This window comes from Carcharodon carcharias, chromosome 3, assembly GCF_017639515.1.
Source record: "Carcharodon carcharias isolate sCarCar2 chromosome 3, sCarCar2.pri, whole genome shotgun sequence".
Lineage (NCBI taxonomy): Eukaryota > Metazoa > Chordata > Chondrichthyes > Lamniformes > Lamnidae > Carcharodon > Carcharodon carcharias.
In genome coordinates this window covers 100,510,275-100,532,058 of record NC_054469.1, presented here as the reverse complement: position 1 = coordinate 100,532,058, position 21,784 = coordinate 100,510,275, and the positions used below count along the sequence as shown (strand labels likewise).

General features: G+C 45.7%; 1 protein-coding gene across 5 annotated transcripts in view; it reads right to left on the bottom strand.

Moving 5' to 3' along the window:
• Window positions 1–5,834, bottom strand: part of tmem245 (transmembrane protein 245) — a 211,362-nt gene extending 205,528 nt beyond the window's left edge. For all 5 annotated transcript variants that reach the window (XR_005942605.1, XM_041183861.1, XM_041183864.1 and 2 more), the window contains exon 1: window positions 5,242–5,834. Coding sequence is in view for 4 of the 5 variants with exons in the window: in XM_041183861.1 (XP_041039795.1) it covers window positions 5,242–5,823 (582 nt within the window). In the remaining variant the exon portion in view is untranslated. The remainder of the gene's footprint in view (window positions 1–5,241) is intronic.
• Between the last annotated feature and the right edge of the window lie 15,950 nt (window positions 5,835–21,784).

Sequence of the window (21,784 nt, the reverse complement as noted above, 5' to 3'; positions counted from 1 at the left end):
CCCCAATTAGGAACATAGGGACAGGTGAAGGCCATTTAGCCCGAAAAGCCTGCTCTGCCATTCAATACGATCACGGCTGATTGAACACTTCAATGCCTTTTACCCACACTATCCCCATAACCCTTTATGTTACTGTTAATCAGAAATCTCTCAATCTTTACCTTAAACGTGCTGAATGACTGAGCTTCCACGGCCCTCTACAGTAGAGAATTCAAAAGATTCACAACCCTCTGAGTAAAGAAATTTCTCCTCATTTCGGTCCTCAGTGGCTTCCCCCTTATTTTGAAATTGTGCCCCCTAGTTCTAGACTCCCCAACCAGGGGAAACATCTTACCTGCATCTACCATCTATTCCTTCAAGTATTTCGTAGATTTCAATGAGATCACCTCTCATTCTTCGATACTCTAGGAGAATACAGGCCCAGTTTTCCCAATCTCTCTTCATAAGATAGTCCCGCCATCCCCAGAGCAAGTCTGGTGAACCTTCGTTGCACTCCCTCTATGGCAATAATATCCTTTCCGAGACAAGGGGGCCAAAACTGCACATACTACTCCAGGTCTAACCAAGCTTCTATACAATTGAAGCAAGATCTCACTACTCCTGTACTCAAATCCTCTTGTTCCCTCTACCAAAATGGATAACCTCACATTTTTCCACGTTATTTTCCATTTGCCATGTTCTTGCCAACTCACTAAGTCTGTCCAAATCCTCCTGTAGCCATTTTACATCTTCCTCACAACACACATTCCCGCCTAGTTTTGCATCATCCACAAACTTGGAAATATTATATTTGGTCCCCACATCCAAATTGATATATATTGTGAACAGCTGGGGCCCAAGTACTGATCCTTGCGGTACCCCACTAGTCATAACCTGCCAACACGAGAATGACCTGGTTATTCCGACTCTGTTTTCTGCCTGTTGGCTGATCCTTAATCCATGCCTCCTATCCCATGTGCTTTTATTTTGCTAATCAACCTCCTGTGGGGGACTTTATCAAAATCCTTCTGAAAATCCAAGCATACAACAACTATTGACTCTCCTTTATCAATTTTATTAGTAACATCCTCAAAAAGGATGTATAGAAGCTTGGTTAGACCTGGAGTAGTATGTGCAGTTTTGGCCCCCTTGTCTCGGAAAGGATATTATTGCCATAGAGGGAGTGCAACGAAGGTTCACCAGACGTGCTCTGGGGATGGCGGGACTATCTTATGAAGAGAGATTGGGAAAACTGGGCCTGTATTCTCCTAGAGTATCGAAGAATGAGAGGTGATCTCATTGAAATCTACGAAATACTTGAAGGAATAGATGGTAGATGCAGGTAAGATGTTTCCCCTGGTTGGGGAGTCTAGAACTAGGGGGCACAATTTCAAAATAAGGGGGAAGCCACTGAGGACCGAAATGAGGAGAAATTTCTTTACTCAGAGGGTCGTGAATCTTTTGAATTCTCTACTGTGGAGGGCCGTGGAAGCTCAGTCATTCAGCATGTTTAAGGTAAAGATTGAGAGATTTCTGATTAACAGTAACATAAAGGGTTATGGGGATAGTGTGGGTAAAAGGCATTGAAGTTCATCAAACATTATTTCCCATTCGCAAATTCATGCTGACTATGCCCAATCAGATCATGGTTATCCAAATATCCATTTATCACATCCTTTATAATAGCTTATAGCATTTTCCCTACTACTGATAAGGCTAACAGGTCTGTAGTTCCCTGTTTTCTCTCTCCCTCCCTTCTTAAAATAGTGGGGTGACATTTGCTACCTTCCTTTCCCTCGAGGTGGTGGTAAGCTGCCTTCTTGAACTGCTGCAGTCCCTGTGGTGTAGGGACATCCACAGTGCTGTTAGGGAGGGAGTTCCAGCATTTTGACCCAGCAACAGAGAAGGAATGGCGATATATTTTCCAAGTCAGGATGGTGAGTAGCTTGGAGGGGAATTTCCAGGCGGTGGCGTTCACATCTGTCTGCGGCCCTTGTCCTTCTAGATGGTAATGGCCGGGGGTTTGGAAGGTGCTGACTCAGGGGCCTTGGTGAGTTTCTGCAGTGCGTCTTGTAGATGGTACACACTGCTGCTACTGTCTGTTGGCGGCGGAGGGAGTGAATGTTTATGGAAGGGGTGCCAATCAAGCAGCTGCTTTGTCCTGGATGGTATCAAGCTTAGAGTGTTGTTGGAGGAGCCGTTCTTCCAGGCAAGTGGAGAATATGCCATCACATGCCTGACCTGTACCTTGTAGATGGTAGACAGGTTTAGGGGAGTCAGGAGGTGAGTTACTCACTGCAGGATTCCTAGCGTCTAAACTGCTCTTGTGGCCAGTGTTTATATGGCTAGTCCAGTTCAGTTTCTGGTCAATGGTAACCCCCCCAGGATGTAGACAGTGGGGGATGCAGTAATGGTAATACCACTGAATGTGAAGGGGTGATGGTCAGCTTCTCTCTTGTGGATGGTCATTGACTGACACTTATATGGCACGAATGTTACTTGTCACCCAAGCCTGGGAGGGAGATGGACCTCCTCGTGAACCTGCTCCTGGGCTTGGCCAAGTTGGAGTCGTCCGACCCAACTGTCTGCTCTCTTCCATGGCCGAGCGTCCCTGAAAAGGGAGCACGCGGTGTCCACCGGTACCATCGAGGCCTTCGGGTTCAGTGGACACCGCGAAAACTGGGGTGTTTTATTGACCCTGTTAATCACATTTTGATTTGATGTTGGTAAGTTTCCTTTGCATTTTGTGTTATGTTTTTGCACCTTCCCATTACTTGGTCCCTGATTTTGTTAATTTAGTTTAATTGTTTTGAATCAAAAAAGAGTTACAATTCTGCTGCTGCTGATGGCCCATACCGACTCGTGGTTACCCAGTCTTGAGTTGCTAAATCTGTTCAAAGTCTATCACATTTAGCACAGTGGCAGTGCCACAAAACACAATGGAGGGTATCCTCAATGTGTCTTCACAAAGACTGTGCAGTGGATACTCCTGCCAACACTGTCATGTATGTCACAGATGCATCTGCAACGGGCAAGTTGGTGAGGATGAGGCCAAATATGTTTTTTTCTCACCAACCGCCTTTAGGACTCGATGCCATGAGACTTCATGGGGGTCGGAGTTGATGTTGAGGACTCCCAGGGCAACTCCCTCCTGACTGTATACCACAATGCCGCCACCTCTGGGATGAATATGACCATGTCAGGCTGTTGCTTGACAAGTCTGTGAGCTCATCCCATTTTGGCACAAGCCCCCAGATGTTTGCAGGGCTTACAGGGCTGGGTTTGCCGTTGTAGTTTCCAATGTCTAGGTCAATGCCATGTGGTCCGTCTGGTTTCGTTCCTTTTTACTGAGTTTGTAGTGATTTGATACAACTGAGTGGCTTGCTAGGCCATTTCAGAGGGCATTTAAGAGCCAACCACATTACTGCGGATCTGGAGTCACATGTCAGCCAGACTAGGTGAAGACAGCAGATTTCCTTCCCTAAAGGGAAGGATGAGTTTTTAGAACAATCGACAATAGTTTCAGGGTCTTCATTCAGCTTTTAATTTCACATTTTTATTGAATCCAAATTCCAAAATCTGCCGTGGTGGGATTTGAACTCTGATCCCCCTGAGAATTACCCTGGGTCTCTGGACCATCAATCCAGTGACAATATCACTACAATATCACACTTTGTTTTTTATCTAATTACTTTCTCCTTTGTCATCAGGGGTGCTCTGGATTTGTTTGCCCTACCTGTCCTCTTCGAGGGAATATACCTTGACAGTGTCCAAATTCTCTCTTCTTTGAAGGTAGCCCATTGATCAGCTGTTTTTCCTGCCAACCTTTGACTCCAATTTATTCAGTCTAATTTATTAAACAATTAAGCCTAAGAGCTATGCAGCATGGCATATCAACACCTTAACAAGCAATCATAAGTTCCACATTTATCTAGGTGACAAGACCAACTGAACACAGACACTGAACAATGATCTACCACAGGAGCTGGTGCTCGTAGTGGCCTTTTTCGGCCTCTATAGGGTGGATATGCCTGGCATCAATCTGGGAAGTTGACCACTGCTGTTAATATAGCAGTACTGACGCAGACATCAACACTAGAAAAAGCAAGTAGAAACCCTGTAGGCATACTGGACATACTGAAATGTAATTCCGGACCTTGCGTCACCACCACAAACTAGAGAAGACAGTTGTGTTGACATTCCATCTGAACAATAATACCATTAGGAAATAACTCAATGATCCTTCTGTGGAAAGCAACTTATCTATAACTCTCACCCAAAATACCTAGGTGCCAACGTGGACTGTGATCATATATATCAGACTCATCTGATCAACACTGCCCATAAAGTAAAAACCAAGGTGAATCTGGCTTTGGAATTTCCTGGAGCATCATGGGGGAGCACAGCCAGAAAACTTTGCTACATAATGCCTCTTGCCTCGCGGTCCTGTAGTCGCCACACAAAGATGATAGACATGCAGCTAAATGCTGCCGTGAGAATAGTGTCAGCGACGCTTAAACCCACTACAACTGAGTGGTTCCCAGTGCTGTCCCACATTGTCACATCTACACAATGCTGCCATCCTCCATGAGATAGAAAGTGTTACAAGCAACACGAACATTCCCATTCAAGAAGATTTGAAAGAAAGCACTTAAAATTTGCAGTTATTCTGGGAAACATATTTATGCAGCTGGTTTCAACCCACTACTCAGATGGTTAGAATCACAGGACATAGAGGCAACAACGCACACTGACCCAACAGCAGAGGTACCTAACTTTGACCTCCATCAAAAACACTGGACTGCACTCGACCGAATTAGCACATGGGCATTGCAGCCACCTGTTCCCACAAGCGGAAGACATGTAGAATGGAACTGTGGCCATGATTCTCAGCCCATGGAATGTATTACATCAATCTGTTCACTAAAATCTGCTGCAGGAGGCACTTTATTTCTCCACTCAGCATCTCAAATGGCCAGAGAATAGATAGCAAAAGTAGACATCCCTCTACAAGTTCTTCTGCTCATGTGAAAAGAGAATTTCCCTTTTCCACACAAATCTGATTCACAAAAGTAAATAAGCAAAGCACCAGAACCTGAATGCACCTCCACCTTTTAAATCCCTGCTTATACTTTTCACAAAAGACAGTTCCTTCGCCTGAATACTCGCTATCCCTGGTAACTTTTCGAGAACTTACATTTTTATTTTACATTGATAATTTATAAACATCCTTAAAGAGGAAATCAGGCTTTTTCAACTTACCCACAAGGCGTTTAAATATTCGAGCGCTAAGGAGATAAGCTGCCCGGTGTTGGTGAGTAGCAGCTGCAGTCCCACCCAGGTGCTGAAGCAGTACAGGAGGTAGAGGATGGGCGCGCCCATGGCTAACGCCAACAGCAGTTTACGCTTCAGCAGCACCTGGTTACCCAACATCTCCACCCCACGATTGATGAACGAGATGGGCAACATGAGAGTAGCCAAAACAATGGGCGTGCCCGAGTTCTGGAGGCCGCCTAGCCATCTCCTCACCAGGTTAGTAAGGGTGGTCTTGAAAGGGTGCAGGAAGGTGCCACAGAGCACGGCCCAGAGTAGGGGCCGCAGGAACGCCTCCAGGATGAAGTAAACGAGCACGGCAGCACCGCAGGAGATGGCCACAAATATCAGCGCGCCCGTGTTGTAAAACGCCTGCTTAATGTTCTTATCGAACTTGAGCGGCAGCAGCTGTTGGACCCCTTGCTGGACGCAGTCGCTGAAAAGGCTGACACTCGACGACCTGATGAGCAGCGGAGGCGGAGATTTGCTTTCCGACACCGCGGCTCCTACCCCCTTCTCCTCCTCCGCCATGATTGCCTTTGCCTGGGTAACGGAGCGGGGCCGGGGGCATGCCGGGAGTTGTAGTTCCTTCGGTGCCGGCAGCGAAGGACGGGGCGAGGGGCAGGAACTACAACCCCCGTCAACCATCATGGGTGATGCCGCCGTTAGCCAGTGTAAAACTTTGAAAATCTTTGCCAGATGGTGAAGCAGCTGATGGAGTGACATCACATCGGCAGCACTTGTCCTCAAGAAGTTTATTTTAGGCATGTGTAGATCACCAACACTTGGTATTTGTGCGACACAAATCCTACTTGCCCTGGAGCAGTTTGGCAAGTAGGATTTGCGTCTCACAAATACCAGGCAATGACCATTTCCAACAAGGGTGAATCTAATTATCTTCCCTTGACATTCTGCAGCATTGCCGTTGCTCAATCTCCCACCATCAATATCCTGGGGGTGACCAATCATATACGTTCTATGGCTAGAAGAGCAGGTCAGAGGCTGGGAATTTTTGCAGGGAGTGAGTCACCTCCTGACCTGACTTCCCAAAGTCTGTCCAGTATTACAAGGCACAAGTCAGGAATGTAATCAACAACACTCAAAGCTCAACACCATCCATGACATCCACTTGATCAGAATTTCATTCAACAATTTAAACATTCATTCCTTGCATTAATGATGCAGGGTGGCAGTGGTGTGTACCATCTATAAGATGTACCCCAGCGACTCACCAAGGTTCCTTTGACAGCACCTTCCAAACCCATGACTTTTGTCACATAGAAGGACAAGAGCAACAGTTGCATGGATACACCATCGTCTACAAAATCCCCCTCCAAACCACAGACTACCCTGACTTGAAACTATATTGCTGTTTCTTCACTGTAGCTGGGTCAGAATCCTGAAGCTCCCTTCCAAATAGCACTTTGGGTGTACCTATGACACATGGACTGCAACAGTTCAAGGCAGCAGCTCACCACCACCTTTTCAAGGGTACTTAAAGATGAGGAATAAATGCTGGTCTTGCTAGCGATATTCACATTCTATGAATTAATAAAGAAAAATTTTATATATATATATATGTGTATATAGTAGTGGGAGATTAATATAGTGCTAAAATGAATCTTTGAAAAACTCAAACTTTTTTGAACAAGTCAAACAGTTGTTTTCTAAAAGTTATTTTCTGTACGCCTAATTGTAGTCAACTAGAGATGTCAATTAGGTCCACTGAACCACACAACTCTAGTGCCCCCCTTTCCTGCAAACTTTTTAAAAAATATTTTCATTGAAAAAGAAAATGCAGTGCCATTTGAATGTTTTTTTAATTCCGTTTACAACAAAACATAGTTTCTGGGGTAGCGGAATAAAAGAACAGCAGGCAGAGGAATACTATGAGCATTATCAAGCATACATGTGCTATTATCAACAACTGTAACTTCTAACTTTGTTATGTTTGTTTGTTTGTAATGTACAGCAAGTTGATTAGCAGATAAAGGAATAAGAGGCAGGCTTTGTTTCATTGACTCTGACTTGATCTTATCCTTTCTGCAGCTACTTAAAATTTTAAAAATATTTAAAATAGGTGAATTAACATGCCCTTGATTTGTGTAATCCTAAACTTGACTTTGGGCTACCATGGATGGAGTTGAGAATAGGGACAGGTGGGATAGTGAGCCAGTTTTGTTTTGTGCATCTAGAATACTCTGCTGCTTAGGATTATTGTTTGTGTGTGTTGTAAAAGATTTCAGTTCATAAATTAACATGAAAAATTTGATTGAAGTTCTTGTTGCTTTAGTTTGTATTTTAAACAACTGTAACCCTTCCAGAAATTATTTTTGCCTTGAAATGCAGAATATAATAGAATTCAAAGTGCTGGAAAAAACATCAAATGCAACATATTTTTTCTGTGGGTGCCTCCAGGTTCCTCTGTACAAGAAAACTCATACATTCAGCACTTACATCTCCCTTTGATAAGCTTCCAAAACCACTGTTGTTGCAAGCTGCACTTTTCACTTTCTCAGGCTCTCTCACCCGTAATTAGTGATAAAATGTTAGATGTACGTGCAGTTTAAGCTATGACAAGCCCATAGCCCACTGTGCTTTTAATCTAACTCATTGAGGCTGAAAGTCCTTGGCTATTCCAGCTCAATCCTATCAGAAATTTAGCCGAGACCCGATTATGTAAGGATGATTCCACATGGATTTGGAAGGCGAAACCCCTGTCTACCTCTCTAGATCGATGACTTGGGCATTCTAAATGTAGGATGTCTCTTATCACCATCCCTCAGAAGGATCTGACCAAGATTTAACATTGGCATAGCTTGTAAGACCAGATATACAATCCATTAGAATAGTTATTTGGTAGTAAAGAACTTGAGTATTGCTGAAAAAAGATACATGTTGAAGCTTTACATCTTACGTTCATCAGGACAATTCACAAGAATACCAAATATAAAGGTGTAAAGGTGTGAGAGTCCTTTGCGGTGTCTCACTTAGATTCAGAGCCATATTCTAGATATAACAGGAATGAGTGACAATGCCAGGTAATGTTAAAACAATAATTTTATTCAATATTGAATAATGATAAGTATAATAATAATGATAAAACAATTATAATTGATAATATAAAAAGGAAGGAAAGAAAACTTTATTGAAAGGAGAAAGCACTTTGAACATATCAGAAGAGAAAAAGAAAGACAATTTTTTAAAGCACAAACAATAACCCCAAATTGGTCTGTTCCGTGACAGCTCCCCAAAATGGAAAACCCCAAATTAGTTGTTCCACCACAGGACCCTAAATTAGTAAAATTCCCCCTTGGTACAAAGATTTCCAAGTCTGAATGACCTTACACGGAGATGGACTTTTCGGCAGTCATGTCGATATCCCTTCATCCACTTGCCTGGATGAGTGCAGTTCCAACAACACATAAGAAGATGGACACCATCCAGGACAAAGCAGCCCGCTTGATTGGCACCCCTTTCACAAACATTCACTCCCTCCACCATCATCACACAGTGGCAGCAGTATGTAGAATCTACAAGATGCACTGCAGAAACACATCAAGACTCCTTAGACAGCATCTATCAAACCAATGACCATTGCCATCTAGAAGGACAAGGGCAGCAGATGCATGGGAACACCACCACCTGGAAGTTCCCCTCCAAGCCACTCACCATCCTGACTTGGAAACATATCACCGTTCCTTCACTGTCACTGGGTCAAAATCCTGAAACTCCCTTCCTAACAGCACTGTGGGCTTACCTACACCACATGGACTGCAGCGGTTCAAGAAGGAAAATCACCACTGCCTTCTCAAGGGCAATTAGGGACGGTCAATAAATGCAGGCCTAGCCAGCGAAGCCCACATCCCTTGAATGAATTTTAAAAAGTGAATACTTTGCATCTGCCTTTACCATGGAAGAAGGTGCTACCCAGGCCATATTGAAAATAGAGGTAATTAATACACTATAAGGAGTTAAAATTGATGAGAGCTATTAGATAAGCTGTCTATGCTTAAAGTTGATAAAGCATGAGGACCAAATGGGATGCATCCAAGGATACTAAGGAAAGTGAGTATGGAAATTGTGGGGGCACTGGCCATAATTTTCCAATCTTCGTTAGACTCAGGACTAGTGCCAGAAGATTGGAGAATTGCAAATGTAACACCCTTGTTCAAAAAAGGATGTAAATATAAGCCCAGCAACTACAGGCCAAGTTTGGTGATGGGAAACTTCTAGAAACAATAATTTGGGGCAAAATTAATAGTCACAATACAAATGTGGGCTAATTAAAGGAAGCCAGCATGGATTTGTTAACTAACTTGCTGGAGTTTTTTGAAGAGGTGTCGGGGAGGGTTGATGAGGGCAATGCTGTTAATATGTGTCAATGGACTTCTAAAAGGCATTTAATACAGTGCTACACAACAGACTTGTGAGCAAAGTTATAGCTCATGGAATAAAAGGGACAGTGGCAATATGGATACAAAATTGGCCGAGTGACAGGAAACAGAGTGGTGGTTAATAGATGTTTTTCAGCCTGGTGGAAGGTTGTAGTGGAGTTCCCCAGGGGTCAGTGTTGGGACCCTTACTCTTCCTGATCAGGGCTGGTGCAAGGGCATTTGCCGCCCTAGGCGAACCTTCAGCCTGCCTCTCACACACACACACACACACACACACACACACACACACACACACAATATTAACTTTCAAAAATGAATTACTCATGGGTAGTTGTTATCCCGGCCCATATGTTCCATCTGCACTGCTCACTAGATTCACATGCTCCTGTACCTTTCATGAGACTTCAACACCAGCAATAACACAAGATCATTTGGATTAATTGAAAATATGCAACCAGCATTTTTGATTAGCTTGTATCACCTATTCCCCATGCATGCTGAATAGACAAAAAACTTAAACAATAAAGAAAGTTTTAAATTAACTTCCTTGCATTCATATTACAGGATGAGCTAAATACTAGGAATTTGGACTTTGGGAGACATACTGATGTACTAAGCAATGGCAGTATTTACAATCTTTATAATTCACCTGCAATGTTCAAACATACAATTGACAAATTGACCTGTATTATCAATGAGCAGGTCAAATTAGAACTGAAGTTATAAGAAAATGTCTGATTGTTTCAAACTAGTGTTTTGAGACATAGGGCGGAAACATCCAGTCCCGTTGGCGGTGGGCATCATGGTGGTCATGGGGGTACAATTTGGCGTGATCAGCAGAAATCGGTTTTACACTGGTGTGAAATCACAGCAGGATCATCAGATGGTGTCCATCATGGCAGAACACAAATCTCACTGGAGGTTGGCATGAACACAATTTGCATCCCGGTAATACTGGATTTATCATTACAGCGGCTGGAAAACACAACAGCCCAGAACACGTCTGGATAAGTATGACATGCAGAAGTCAGGACTAACTGTTAGGGCCTCGCTCTGGGTGGATCCTCATGCACAGGCTCCACCGCGAAGCAGCTCTCGGAAGGTGGGAGGTCTCTGTTGGTGCTTCGGGTCTGCTTCAGGCCATTACAGTCTTGGACATGAGCTGCTACGGATGATCAACGAAGGGGATGGGGGAGAAGGAGGTCTAGGCGTGAGTGGGACAGGAAAGTATAACAGGGTGGGAGGGGGTAAGAATGTGTTGGGGGGGTGAAGTTTGGAGAAACAACAATGTGTCGGGGGTGGGGGGGGGGGTGGGGGGGTGGGGGGGCGGCGGGTGAGAGTGGGAGAGGGGAAGAAGGTGTCCAGGGGGGTGATGATGGGAGTGGGGGCGAAGGTGTCAGCAGGTGAGGTTGAGAAGGGGAGGAGGGAGTACGGGGGTGGGGGAGAGGAAGGGTGTAACGCGAATGCAGTGAGTAGGTGGGGAGGAAGGTGTAAGGGAAGGAGTTCGGAGAGGGGAAGGTGTCTAAGGGGGAGGTGGGAGTTCGGAGGTGGAAGGTGTCTGGTGGGAGGAGGGAGTTCAGAAAGGGGAAGGCCCCCAGGGGGAGTAAGGGTGGAGGAGGGAGTGGGGGGTGGCAGAGAGATGTCCAGTTGAACATGCAATGGAGTGGTCTGTGGAGCCAATGATTACATCGTGGCCGCAAACCAAGAATGGACATGGTAGGAGGGAATGATGAGTGTGAGATGGGGTAGAGGGAACTGGGAGGGTGAGGGTGCATCGGTAATGTTAGAAGGGATGGTGGGGGGGATGGTTGGTGGTGACTCGGACACAGACACGGACCCTGGGGATGGGAACGAGGGGGTTCGTGTTCAATATGGATGGAGGTGGGAGTCTCAGGAAGGTAGGGTACGTACGTGTTCACCTGGACATCCTGGAAAGAAAAGGGTTGGGGTTAGTAGGTGACAGTGGGGAGGTGGAGGGTGATGTCCACAGTGATGGGAGAAAGGACTGGGGAAGGGGAAAGAACAAGGGAGCTGAGGAGATACTTGAACATGACTATGGTTTTCGAAATCGAAATTGAGCGGAGCCTCATGTTGGACAGGCACAGGTGCTGCATGGGAGTACAAGCTGTGCATGGACGAAGATGCAGGTCAGCTCAGATGGGCAAGGGAAAGAGAACCCCAGCAGGCAGCATTGAAAATGCCTGGGACAATAAGATGAGTGTGATGGATGAAGGCTCCACATGCTTGGAAGAGTGTTTGCACGAGGCTCCAAAAGGCCCTGCCACACACCTGCTTCTACATCCAACATCACTCCTGGTCTGGCTGCATGCAGCAGAACAGCTAGTCGGGGGATTGGGGTTGGGGGGGGGGGGGGGGGGGGGGGGGGGGATGGATGCGGCTGCAGTGGGTGGACTCACAAAGCCTGTCCATGAAGCTGAAAGACAGCATCACACATAATTCAGTGAAAGTGAACATATTTTCATATTATAAAGTGACAAAATGAGTTCACCTGTGCAACCAATTGTGATCAGAATTTCTTAACTTTTCTAGGCCTACCACTTCTAAGTGCTGCCCTGACATCTGCAGCAGGGGTGGAGACAGCCTATGCAATGGTTGGCCCTGTTGCCTCCAATGACTTAGGCATGCATCCTCTGGAGAGCTGAGGGGTGGAGGGTCCTTTCTTGCTTTGGCTGTCCTCCTGTGGGCCAGCTGCTCCCTCTGCAGTGACAGAGGATGAGGTTGAGGGGGTTGCAGGTAAAGGGACTTGGAGGGAGTGTCCCCAGGATTTTCCAGCTGCCACTCCTCCTCCCTTTGGTTGCCCAAGAGCCCCAGCCTGACTCCTTGTGCAGAAAGAGCACCTGGAGCAATGTCAAGGTGCCCCATTTCCATCTTGCATTGCCATTGCAGGAATTCACCCATATTTACTGTGATGCAGTGCAGGTCTGCACAGATCTGTGTTCTGCTGGACCAGGGTCTCCATGACGTCTCCCATCCTTCCCATGGAGATCTCTATACATGCACATGTGGGCACCACTTCATCAGAGAGCAGGCAGACACACTCCTCTGACTCACGTGCCACTCGGTTGAGGACCAACAGCTCTGAATGAAGTTTCCTCGCCTTCTGCTGATTCTCCATGATGAGTTGGAAGGCCAAATCCTGAGGCACATCATCTGACTCAGACCTCACAGGTTCCTCTTCCCCAGAAGTGCCAGGGAGTTCAGCTGAACCTGCCTCCTCTTACAGTGGACATCTGTCCATTCGGTGACCAGCAGATTTTGAACCCAGCCTGCTCTAGATCTAGATCCCATTGAGGTGCCTGTCTCTGTGCTGGTGGAGGGTGCGGGTAAGAGCTGTGATGGGTCTTCCGGGCTGCTTATTTCGAGCTCTTCAATGGAGGAGGTGCCCTCCTGGATGGTGGTGAGGACTTGGATGGAAGTGAGGGACTGGCTGACTGAAGGTGTCGGATGCTTGGCAGAGCCCTTGTGAACCAGAGATAATTAGTACATAGCAGCAGAGTCAAAAGCAGGAGAGAGAGCACTCACAGTTGCATTCAGGGAGGGATGATATGGTGCAGGACCCTCACCTGAGTGTTCACCACCGACCTCACAGTCGCCACAGGCACGATCCACAACCTCACTAGTCAGAGCGATGGCACACTCCTCAAAGTGAGTGAGAGGCCTAATGTGAGCCACTCCACCCGGTCTGAAACCTCTTCCTGGTGTTGTGAGCAGGCTTCTCCTGCATGAAAACCAATGAAGAAAGTGTGAGCAGGACACATGGCACCGCATGGAATATCTGTGTGGTGAGCAGAGCCATGGATGGGATGAGGACATGAGTTCAAGAGGATATGAGCCTGATGGAGATGTGAGGGTTTGTGTGAGAGTAAGTGGTGTTGTCCCTTGGGGTGTGAGATTCCTGTGGATGTGTGATGGGTTTGTGAGTGTGAGTTGAAAGTGATGAGAAGAGTGAATTAACTGGCAGAACAGATGAGACCATTCATCCTGTAGTGGCACTGGGTGGCTATCCTCTTTTGCAATGCATTGGCACTGACCACTGCTGCCACTGCCTCCAATGCTGGATTGGTGACCTGGCCTCGCCCACAGCAGGGGTAGAGGACATTGCAAGGCCTTTCACTGCATCCAGCAGGCGCCCCAGAGAGACGTCACTAAATTTGGGAGCTGCCATCTTCTTTGTTTTCAGGGCCATCTGTCATCTGGAGCAATCTGTGGACATGAAGCAGGCTGCGCTCTGGTGCGCTTTAAATATGGCGGCCAGAGCGAGGATGCGGTGAGGTCACAGCATGGCGGGTAAATCCTAGCCCGCCCACCAGCGATCCAGAGTGTTTCCCGTGAATGCATTATTAATGAGGCAGGATGCGATAGGAAGGGGACAATACGATGTAAAAAACCACTATTGCTGCCGGTGAGTAAAATGTCTTAGTTCACACCCACTACTGCACTTAGTGCTAATCTGGGACTATGCTGCTCATAATTTCTCATGCATCATCTTTTCTTCTACAACCCTAATGAAATTGTGTTGCTAAAAGTATTGATCTCCCAAGGTGTCCCTGTCATTGCTGTTCAACATGTAAATGGCTATTACTTTTATAATATCTGAAACTACCCCAATACATTCACTTGTGATTTTTCTTTTCTGCAGCCTCACCATATAGAGCATTATCAGTCTGTGCAATGCCTTTCAAAATATTTGCAACCCTAAAAATCAATTTATTTGACCGTGTTGTATTCTGACTTGTAATTAGAAGCTATTTATTTTGTGGTTCCGAATTTTGAGAATGGATGCTATTGTTTTTAATATTTTGGGGGAATATCGTGCTATTCTGTGAAGAAGACTGTGTGTGTGTGTGTGTGTGTGTGTGTGTGTGTGTGTCTGTGTGTGTGTAAATGATTTAATTAAGCTGGGGAAAGTTTAATAGAAGACAGAGTGTCTGGGAGTTTTGAGACATGAAAGGATAGAGGCATTAGGCTTGTTCATTTGTAATGAGATAGGTCAGGTCTAACATTTGCATTTTTAAAAAAGTTGAGTTTGTTTGAATATCAAAGGGAAGTCAGAGGTAACAAGAAACATCTTTGCATCTGGCAGGAATTCTATAGGTAAATAGAAGAGGGTATATTACATTTCATTGACCTGAAAGCAGAAACAAAATAGAAAGATGAAAGATTGAATATTTGCAAGGATTTAAGTTTCAAAGCAGTGTGAGAATAATGGAACCTGAGATGAAAGGGGAAAGAAGGTATTTTTGAGTTATTGTAGAGAGCTGGAGCTGTTAGCTATAACTGTGGGCTATTGGCTGTGTGAGGAAGGTCTCCTGGAAACAGCTCTGGATTGGGAGAAAATGCAGTTTGGACAAGCTATCCAGTCAAGCCAGAGAAGCCTTGGGCTGCAGAAAGCAGTCTTGTTCTAAAGTTTTGGATTTCCATGGCAGAGTGGGAGAGAGTTTAAGTGGTCATGAGGTATGCCTCTATTAAAGCCACAGCAGTTTACCTTGGGTAATATTACTTATATTACTATAGATTTTATATCCAAAAGGGAGTATTGCCGGGAAGGTGTTTACTTTGCTGCAATCCCTCTATGGCAACTATATCCTTTCTTAAGTAAGGAGACCAAAACTGCACACAATACTCCAGGCGTGGTCTCACCAAGGCTCTGTATAGCTGCAGTAAGAAATCCTTGCTCCTGTACTCAGGTCGTCTTGCAATGATGGCCAACATACCATTTGCCGTCTTAACTGCTTGCTGCAACTGCATGCTTGCTTTTAGTGAATGGCACACAATGACATCCAGGTCCCTTTGTACAACAACATTTCCCAATCTATCACCATTTAAATAATACTCTGCCATTGTTTTACCTGCCAAAGTGGATAACTACACACTTATCCACATTATACTGCATCTGCCATCTATTTGACCAATCAATCAACTTGTCTAAATCGCCTTGAAGCCTCTTAACATCCTCCTTACCTCTCACATTCCCACTTAGTTTTGTGTCGTCAGCAAACCTGGAAATACTACATTTGGTTCCCTCATCCAAATCATTGATATATATTGTGAATAGCTGGGGCCCAAGCATTGACCCCTGTGGTACACCACTAGTCACTGCCTGCCATTCCAAAAAAGACCCATTCATTCCTACTCTCTGTTTCTTGCCTGTTAACCAATTCTCAATCCATGTCAATATATTACCTCCAATCCTATGTTCTTTAATTTTGCACACTAACCATCTTATGTGGGACTTTATCAAAACTTTCCGAAAATCCAAATATACCACATCCACTGGTTCTCCCTTATCTATTCTGCTAGTTACGTCTTCAAAGAACTCCAGTAGTTTTCTCAAACATGATTTCCCTTTCATAAATTCATGTTGACTTTGTCTAATTCCATTGATATTTTCTAAGTGTCCTGTTATCACATTCCAGTGATGTGGGTGCTGGTGCTGTGTGCTATAAGAAGATGAACTGGGAATTGAGAAGTCAGTAGGATATTTCTCACAGAAGTTGAATATACAGCAGAAGAAATATTCAACTACAGAGAAAGAGACTTTAAGAATTGGTGTTAGCTTTGCAGCATTTTGAGGTGTATGTTGCAAACAATTCTTCGGAGACAGTTATATATACTGACCACAATCCATTGAAGTTTCTGGAAATGTTTGAAACAAAAAGACCAGACTGTTTCGGTGGAGTTTATTACAGCAACTGTTCAATTTACAAATTATACATGTAGCTGGGTGAGAAAATTTAATTGCAGATATGGTGTTAGGGTTAGTATATTAGCATGAATAGAAGATTGGCTAACGAATAGAAGACAGAGAGTTGGGATAAGGGGGGCATTTTCGGGATGGCAACCTGTAACTACTGGAGAGCCACAGGGATCAGTGCTGGGGCCACAATTATTTACAATATAAATTGACTTAGATGGGGGAAGCGAAAGTACTATCGCCAAATTTGCAATGACACAAAAATAGGTGGGACGGCAAGTGGTGAGGACAACACGAGGAGTCTACAGAGGGATAGCGATGGCGATTACCCGAGCCATCTTTCGCTTTATCTGGAGGTCGAAAATGGATTGTGTCCGCAGGGACGCGATGTATAAGCCTCTAGATAAAGGGGGAAAAAACATGCCCAACATTGCACTCATATTGATGGCCACCTTTGTGTGTGGCTGCATCAAGTGGTGTGTAGACCCTCCGTCCGCAAACACCAAGTGTCACTATGTGATGGGGTTCTACCTGTCCCCAGTGTTGCGAAGGATGGGTCTAGCCACGCTGCCGTGGAACGCTCCAAGTAGTTGGACTGTGCTGTACCACCTGTCCCTCGTAGAAAAATTTATGCAGAGAAACAGCTTTGACCACAAGTCCATCAGGCAGTGGTCGGCTCGTAACGTCTTAAAGGTCCTGCGGGAAAAGGAGAGGGTGGATCCTGTGGGATGGTTCCCCGAGCAGACAGTCAAAGTCATTTGGCAGAATGCCTCATTGCCAGAACTTTCCAACAAGCACCAAGACGTAGCTTGGCTGGTGGTGAGAAAGGCCCTCCCTGTCAGATCCTTCCTACGCGCCAGGAGTCTCACCCCCTCAGCACGTTGCCCTCAAGGTGGCTGTGGTGGGGACGAGACCATTGTTCACCTCCTTGTAGATTGCGCCTTTGCAAAGAAAGTCTGGAGAGAGATGCAGTGGTTTCTGCCGAGGTTCATCCCGAGCAGTTCTGTGACACAGGACTCTGTTCTCTATGGGCTGTTCCCAGGGACACACACCAAGACAAACATCAACTGCAGCTGGAGGATCATCAACTCGGTGAAACATGCTCTTTGGTCTGTCCGAAATTTGTTGGTCTTCCAGTGCAAAGAGTTGTCCCCGACCGAGCGTTGCAGACTGGCACGTTCCAAAGTCCAGGACTACGTGCTGAGGGATGCACTAAAGCTTGGGGCAGCCGTCGCAAAGACGCAGTGGGGAAGGGTCGCTGCCTAAGACCTTTCTGCGACAGTGCACTGAGGGATTGGGAACTGTGTAGAGCCCCTCAGGCTGTACAGCTCAAAATGAATGTCTGCAAATGATTGTAATATTCATTGTTTGTACTGATGCACCTCGTGATACATGTTGTAAAAGTTGAACCTGATTGTACTTTTGTGATGGTGATTTTGAAATGGTTTGGAATGTTCTTGAAGATATTTTATGAATAATGTATATTTTTGCAAAAAAAAAGTCTGCAGAGGGATATAGACAGGTTAAGTGAGTGGGCAAAAACTTGGCAGATGAAGTATAATGTAGGAAAATGTGAGGTGATGCACTTTGGCAGGAAGAATAGAGGAGCTGAATATTATTTAAATGGAGAAAGACTGTAGAAAGCTGCAGCACAGAGAGACTTGGGAGTCCTTGTGCATGAATCCCAAAAGCTAACATACAAGTTCAGCAGGTAATAATGAAGGCAAATGGAATGTTGGCCTTTATTTCAAAGGCAATGGAGTATAAAAATAGGGAAGTCTTGCTAAAACTATACAAGGCACTAGTTAGACCACACCTAGAATACTGGGAACAATTTTGGTTCCCTTATCTAAGGAAAGATATACTGACATTGGAGTCAGTCCAGAGAAGGTTCACTAGGTTGATCGTGGGTATGGAGGAATTTTCTTATGCAGAGAGGTTGAGTAGGTTGGGCCTGTACTCGGAATTTAGAAGAATGAGAGGCAACCTTACTGAAATATATAAGGGAATAATTTTCCCCCATCCGGGGCGGTGGGTGGGGGGGGGGGGGTTGGCGTGGATGTGGGCATGAACCCGATTAAGGCCCGTCTAGTGTGACGTGTACCCGGAAGCGCTGAGCGCTCCCTGTGCGGGCAGGGGGGATTCCCTGAACTGGGGGCGGTGCTCTTTCGCGCATGCATGAAATACCGCAGAAGTCTCCCTGAGGCACCTCTGTGCCTCAGGGAGATCAGTTTGATATTTAAAAACTGAAATAGAGTAATTAAAAACTTTTAAAACAATCCCCCTCATGTGACACTGGGATATGTCAAAGAATTATTTTTAAAATTTTTATTGAATTTTAAAACACTTCATGAAACCTCATCCCGCCCGTGGATGAAATTTCATGAAAAATGCAAAGGCCACCTGGGCTCTTCGCCTGCCCACCAACCTTAAGGTTGGATGGGCAGCTCATTTAATTGCTTAAATTAGTTTTTAACAGGCCTTAATAGGCCTTTGACAGTTCGGTGAGCACGCAGCCACTGCTGAACTGGAAATCTAAATGACACACAGTGACGTTGGGATGTCCGCCCGACGTCACCACGTGTCATCTTATGCGTCGGCGAGCGGGCCCTGCTTCTGCTCGCCGACCAGAGAATTCAGCCCGTGAGATTATTAAGGGGCTTGACAGGGTAGATGCTGAGAGGTTGTTTCCCCTTGTGGGAGAGTCTAGGACCAGAGGGCATAATCTCAGAGTAAGGGGATGCCCATTTAAAACAGAGATGAGAAGGAATTTCTCTGTGTAAGTCTAGTAAATCTGTGGAATTCTTTACCACAGAGGGCTGTAGAGGCTGGGTCGTTAAGTATATTCAAGGCTGAGGTGGACAGATTTTTAATCAGTAAGAGAATCAATGGTTATGGTGAAAGGGCAGGAAAGTGGAGTTGAGGATTATCAGATTAGCCATGATGGTGATTTGATTGATTGATGGTGCAGACTCGATGGGCCGAATGGCCTCCTGCTCTGATGTCTTACAGTTTTATGGTCTTATGTGTTGTCAAGAGTTTAAAGTTCAAAAGAACTTGATTATTGGCAAAGGAGGCTCGGCTGGAATGAACTTTATTTTTACAAAAGACTTGTATTTCATATTTTCTTGGTTAATGCATGTCCACTATAGTGTAAAAGTCTATTTGGAAAGATAAATGTAGGAAGGAATACGAAATGGGTTGGAAATGAAACCATCTTTTGAAATTGTGATGGTTCATTTTTTTTTACAAGGAGGAAGGTGTGAGAATGGATCCAAATTTTAAAATATTTGGGTGAATATTGTATTATTCTGTGCAGAAGGTTGTGTGCCTGTCTGTGTAAATGATTTAATTAAGCTGGGGAAAGGTTAGTGGAAGACAGGTTGACTAGGAGGTTTGAGACATGAAAGGATAGAAGCTTTAGGTTTGTGCATTTGTAATGAGATAGGTTAGATCTAACATTTGCACTTTGAAATAAGGTGAGTTTTTTTGAATATCAAAGGGAAGTCAGAGGTGTCAAGAAACATCTTTGCATCTTGCAGGAATTCCATGGGCAGAATTTTCCCATTGTGTGCAGGGGTGGGCTGCACACATTTGTGTGTAAAATAGTGCGTGGTGATGTCAGGTGAGCGACAAGACGTCACCGTGCACCATTACGATATTTCGTTGGGAGGGCTCGTGATGATATCCGATACCCGCCTGCCATTAATTAACGAGCCACTTAAGGCCCTTGATTCACCAATCAATGCCGAAATTTCGGTGCCCATGCAATCTGGTGGCGCATGGGCGCAATGGGCAGGCAAATAGGAGACATTTGTACAAACTTCATCCACGGCTGGGACAAGAGGTCTCACTGGGGTTGTGAGTGTGCTATCTCAAATATTGATTTTTCAAAGTTTTTGAAACTTGCCTGTGTGATCTGCAGTACTTCAAAATGCATACCAGCTTCTTTGTCTAGACTCTTAACCTTCCGGTTAGCACTCTGCAGTGAGGAATGTTTTTCGGCCTGCAGGTTTCAGGAAGCCTTCCCTTAGCCTGGGAATGGGAGCTGAACTGTCCACTGGAGGCACTTCCTCTGACGAGGAAGGGAGGACTAAAAGGGGGAGGAGGCCAAGAGTGTACATTCAGCCTCCAGGGGAGCCACCTTTGGGAGGACAGGCGCAGGCGCAGGGCCAAGAGGTAGACCGATGCAGAAGGGGCCGCAGAAGATACCACTATCCTGCTGCCAGGGTAGACAGGCAGCAAAGCAGTTACCTCAATATGTCTGAGGTGCAGTGCCGAAGGAGGTTCCATCTCTCAAGGGAGACAAACAACTGTATATGTCAGATGATTGGGCCTGAGATTTCCACTAACTGTGTGGGTGGATGCCCCATTACAATGGCTCTGAAGGTCATAGCTGCCCTCAACTTCTATGCCTCTGGCTCCTTCCAGGGGTCGGTGGGTGATCTTTGCGGTGTTTCCCAATCAGCTGTCCACACTTCTGTCAAGCAGGTTACAGACGCTCTGTTTAGGCATGCATTGACCTTCATCCACTTCCACTGGGACCAGGCAAGTCAGGCACATCGAGCCAGAGGCTTCGCGGCCATTACTGGCTTCCCCCACATCCAGGGTGCAATAGACTGCACACATGTGGCCATCAAGGTGCCAGCAGGTGAGCCCGGTGCCTTTGTCAACAGGAAGTGTTTCCACTCCATGAACATGCAGATAGTGTGTGATCACAGGATGCTGATTCTACAATTCTGTGCAAGGTACCCAGGCAGCTCCCAAGACGCCTACATCCTCAGACACTCCCAGGTGCTGGGACACTTTATCACTCTAGCCCGGCTGGCTAGATGGTTGCTGGGTGACAATGGCTATCCCTCAGAAGGTGGCTCATGATGCCTCTCCGCCATCCAAGAACAGAAGCTGAGCAGCGGTACAATAGGAGCCATGCCTCCACAAAGGCTGTGGTCGAGAGAACCATTGGTCTTCTCAAGATGTGCTTCCGATGCCTGGACCGCTCAGGGGGTGCACTCCAGTACCCCCCAGATCATGTGACAGTGATAGTGGTTTCATGCTGCGCTTTCCACAATCTTGCGCTGGAAAGTGGGGATGCAGTGGATGATGAAGATGTCGACGCAGTGGCTGCAGCTGCACATGATGAATCCAAGGATGAGCATGCACAGGGAAATGCTGAGGGGGTAGACGCTGACCTGGGCATACTGCAGGGAGGCAGGGACACCCGGGAGGCTTTAATCCAATGAACTTTCAGCTATCACACCACAGATGGACCTCCAGGACAAGCCTGGGCTGTAGGCTCCATACTCGATACCTAAGTGCAAAATCTGCCAGGTTAGGAACAGTCACTAGGGGCCTTATTAATAAAGCTGAATGTCCCACA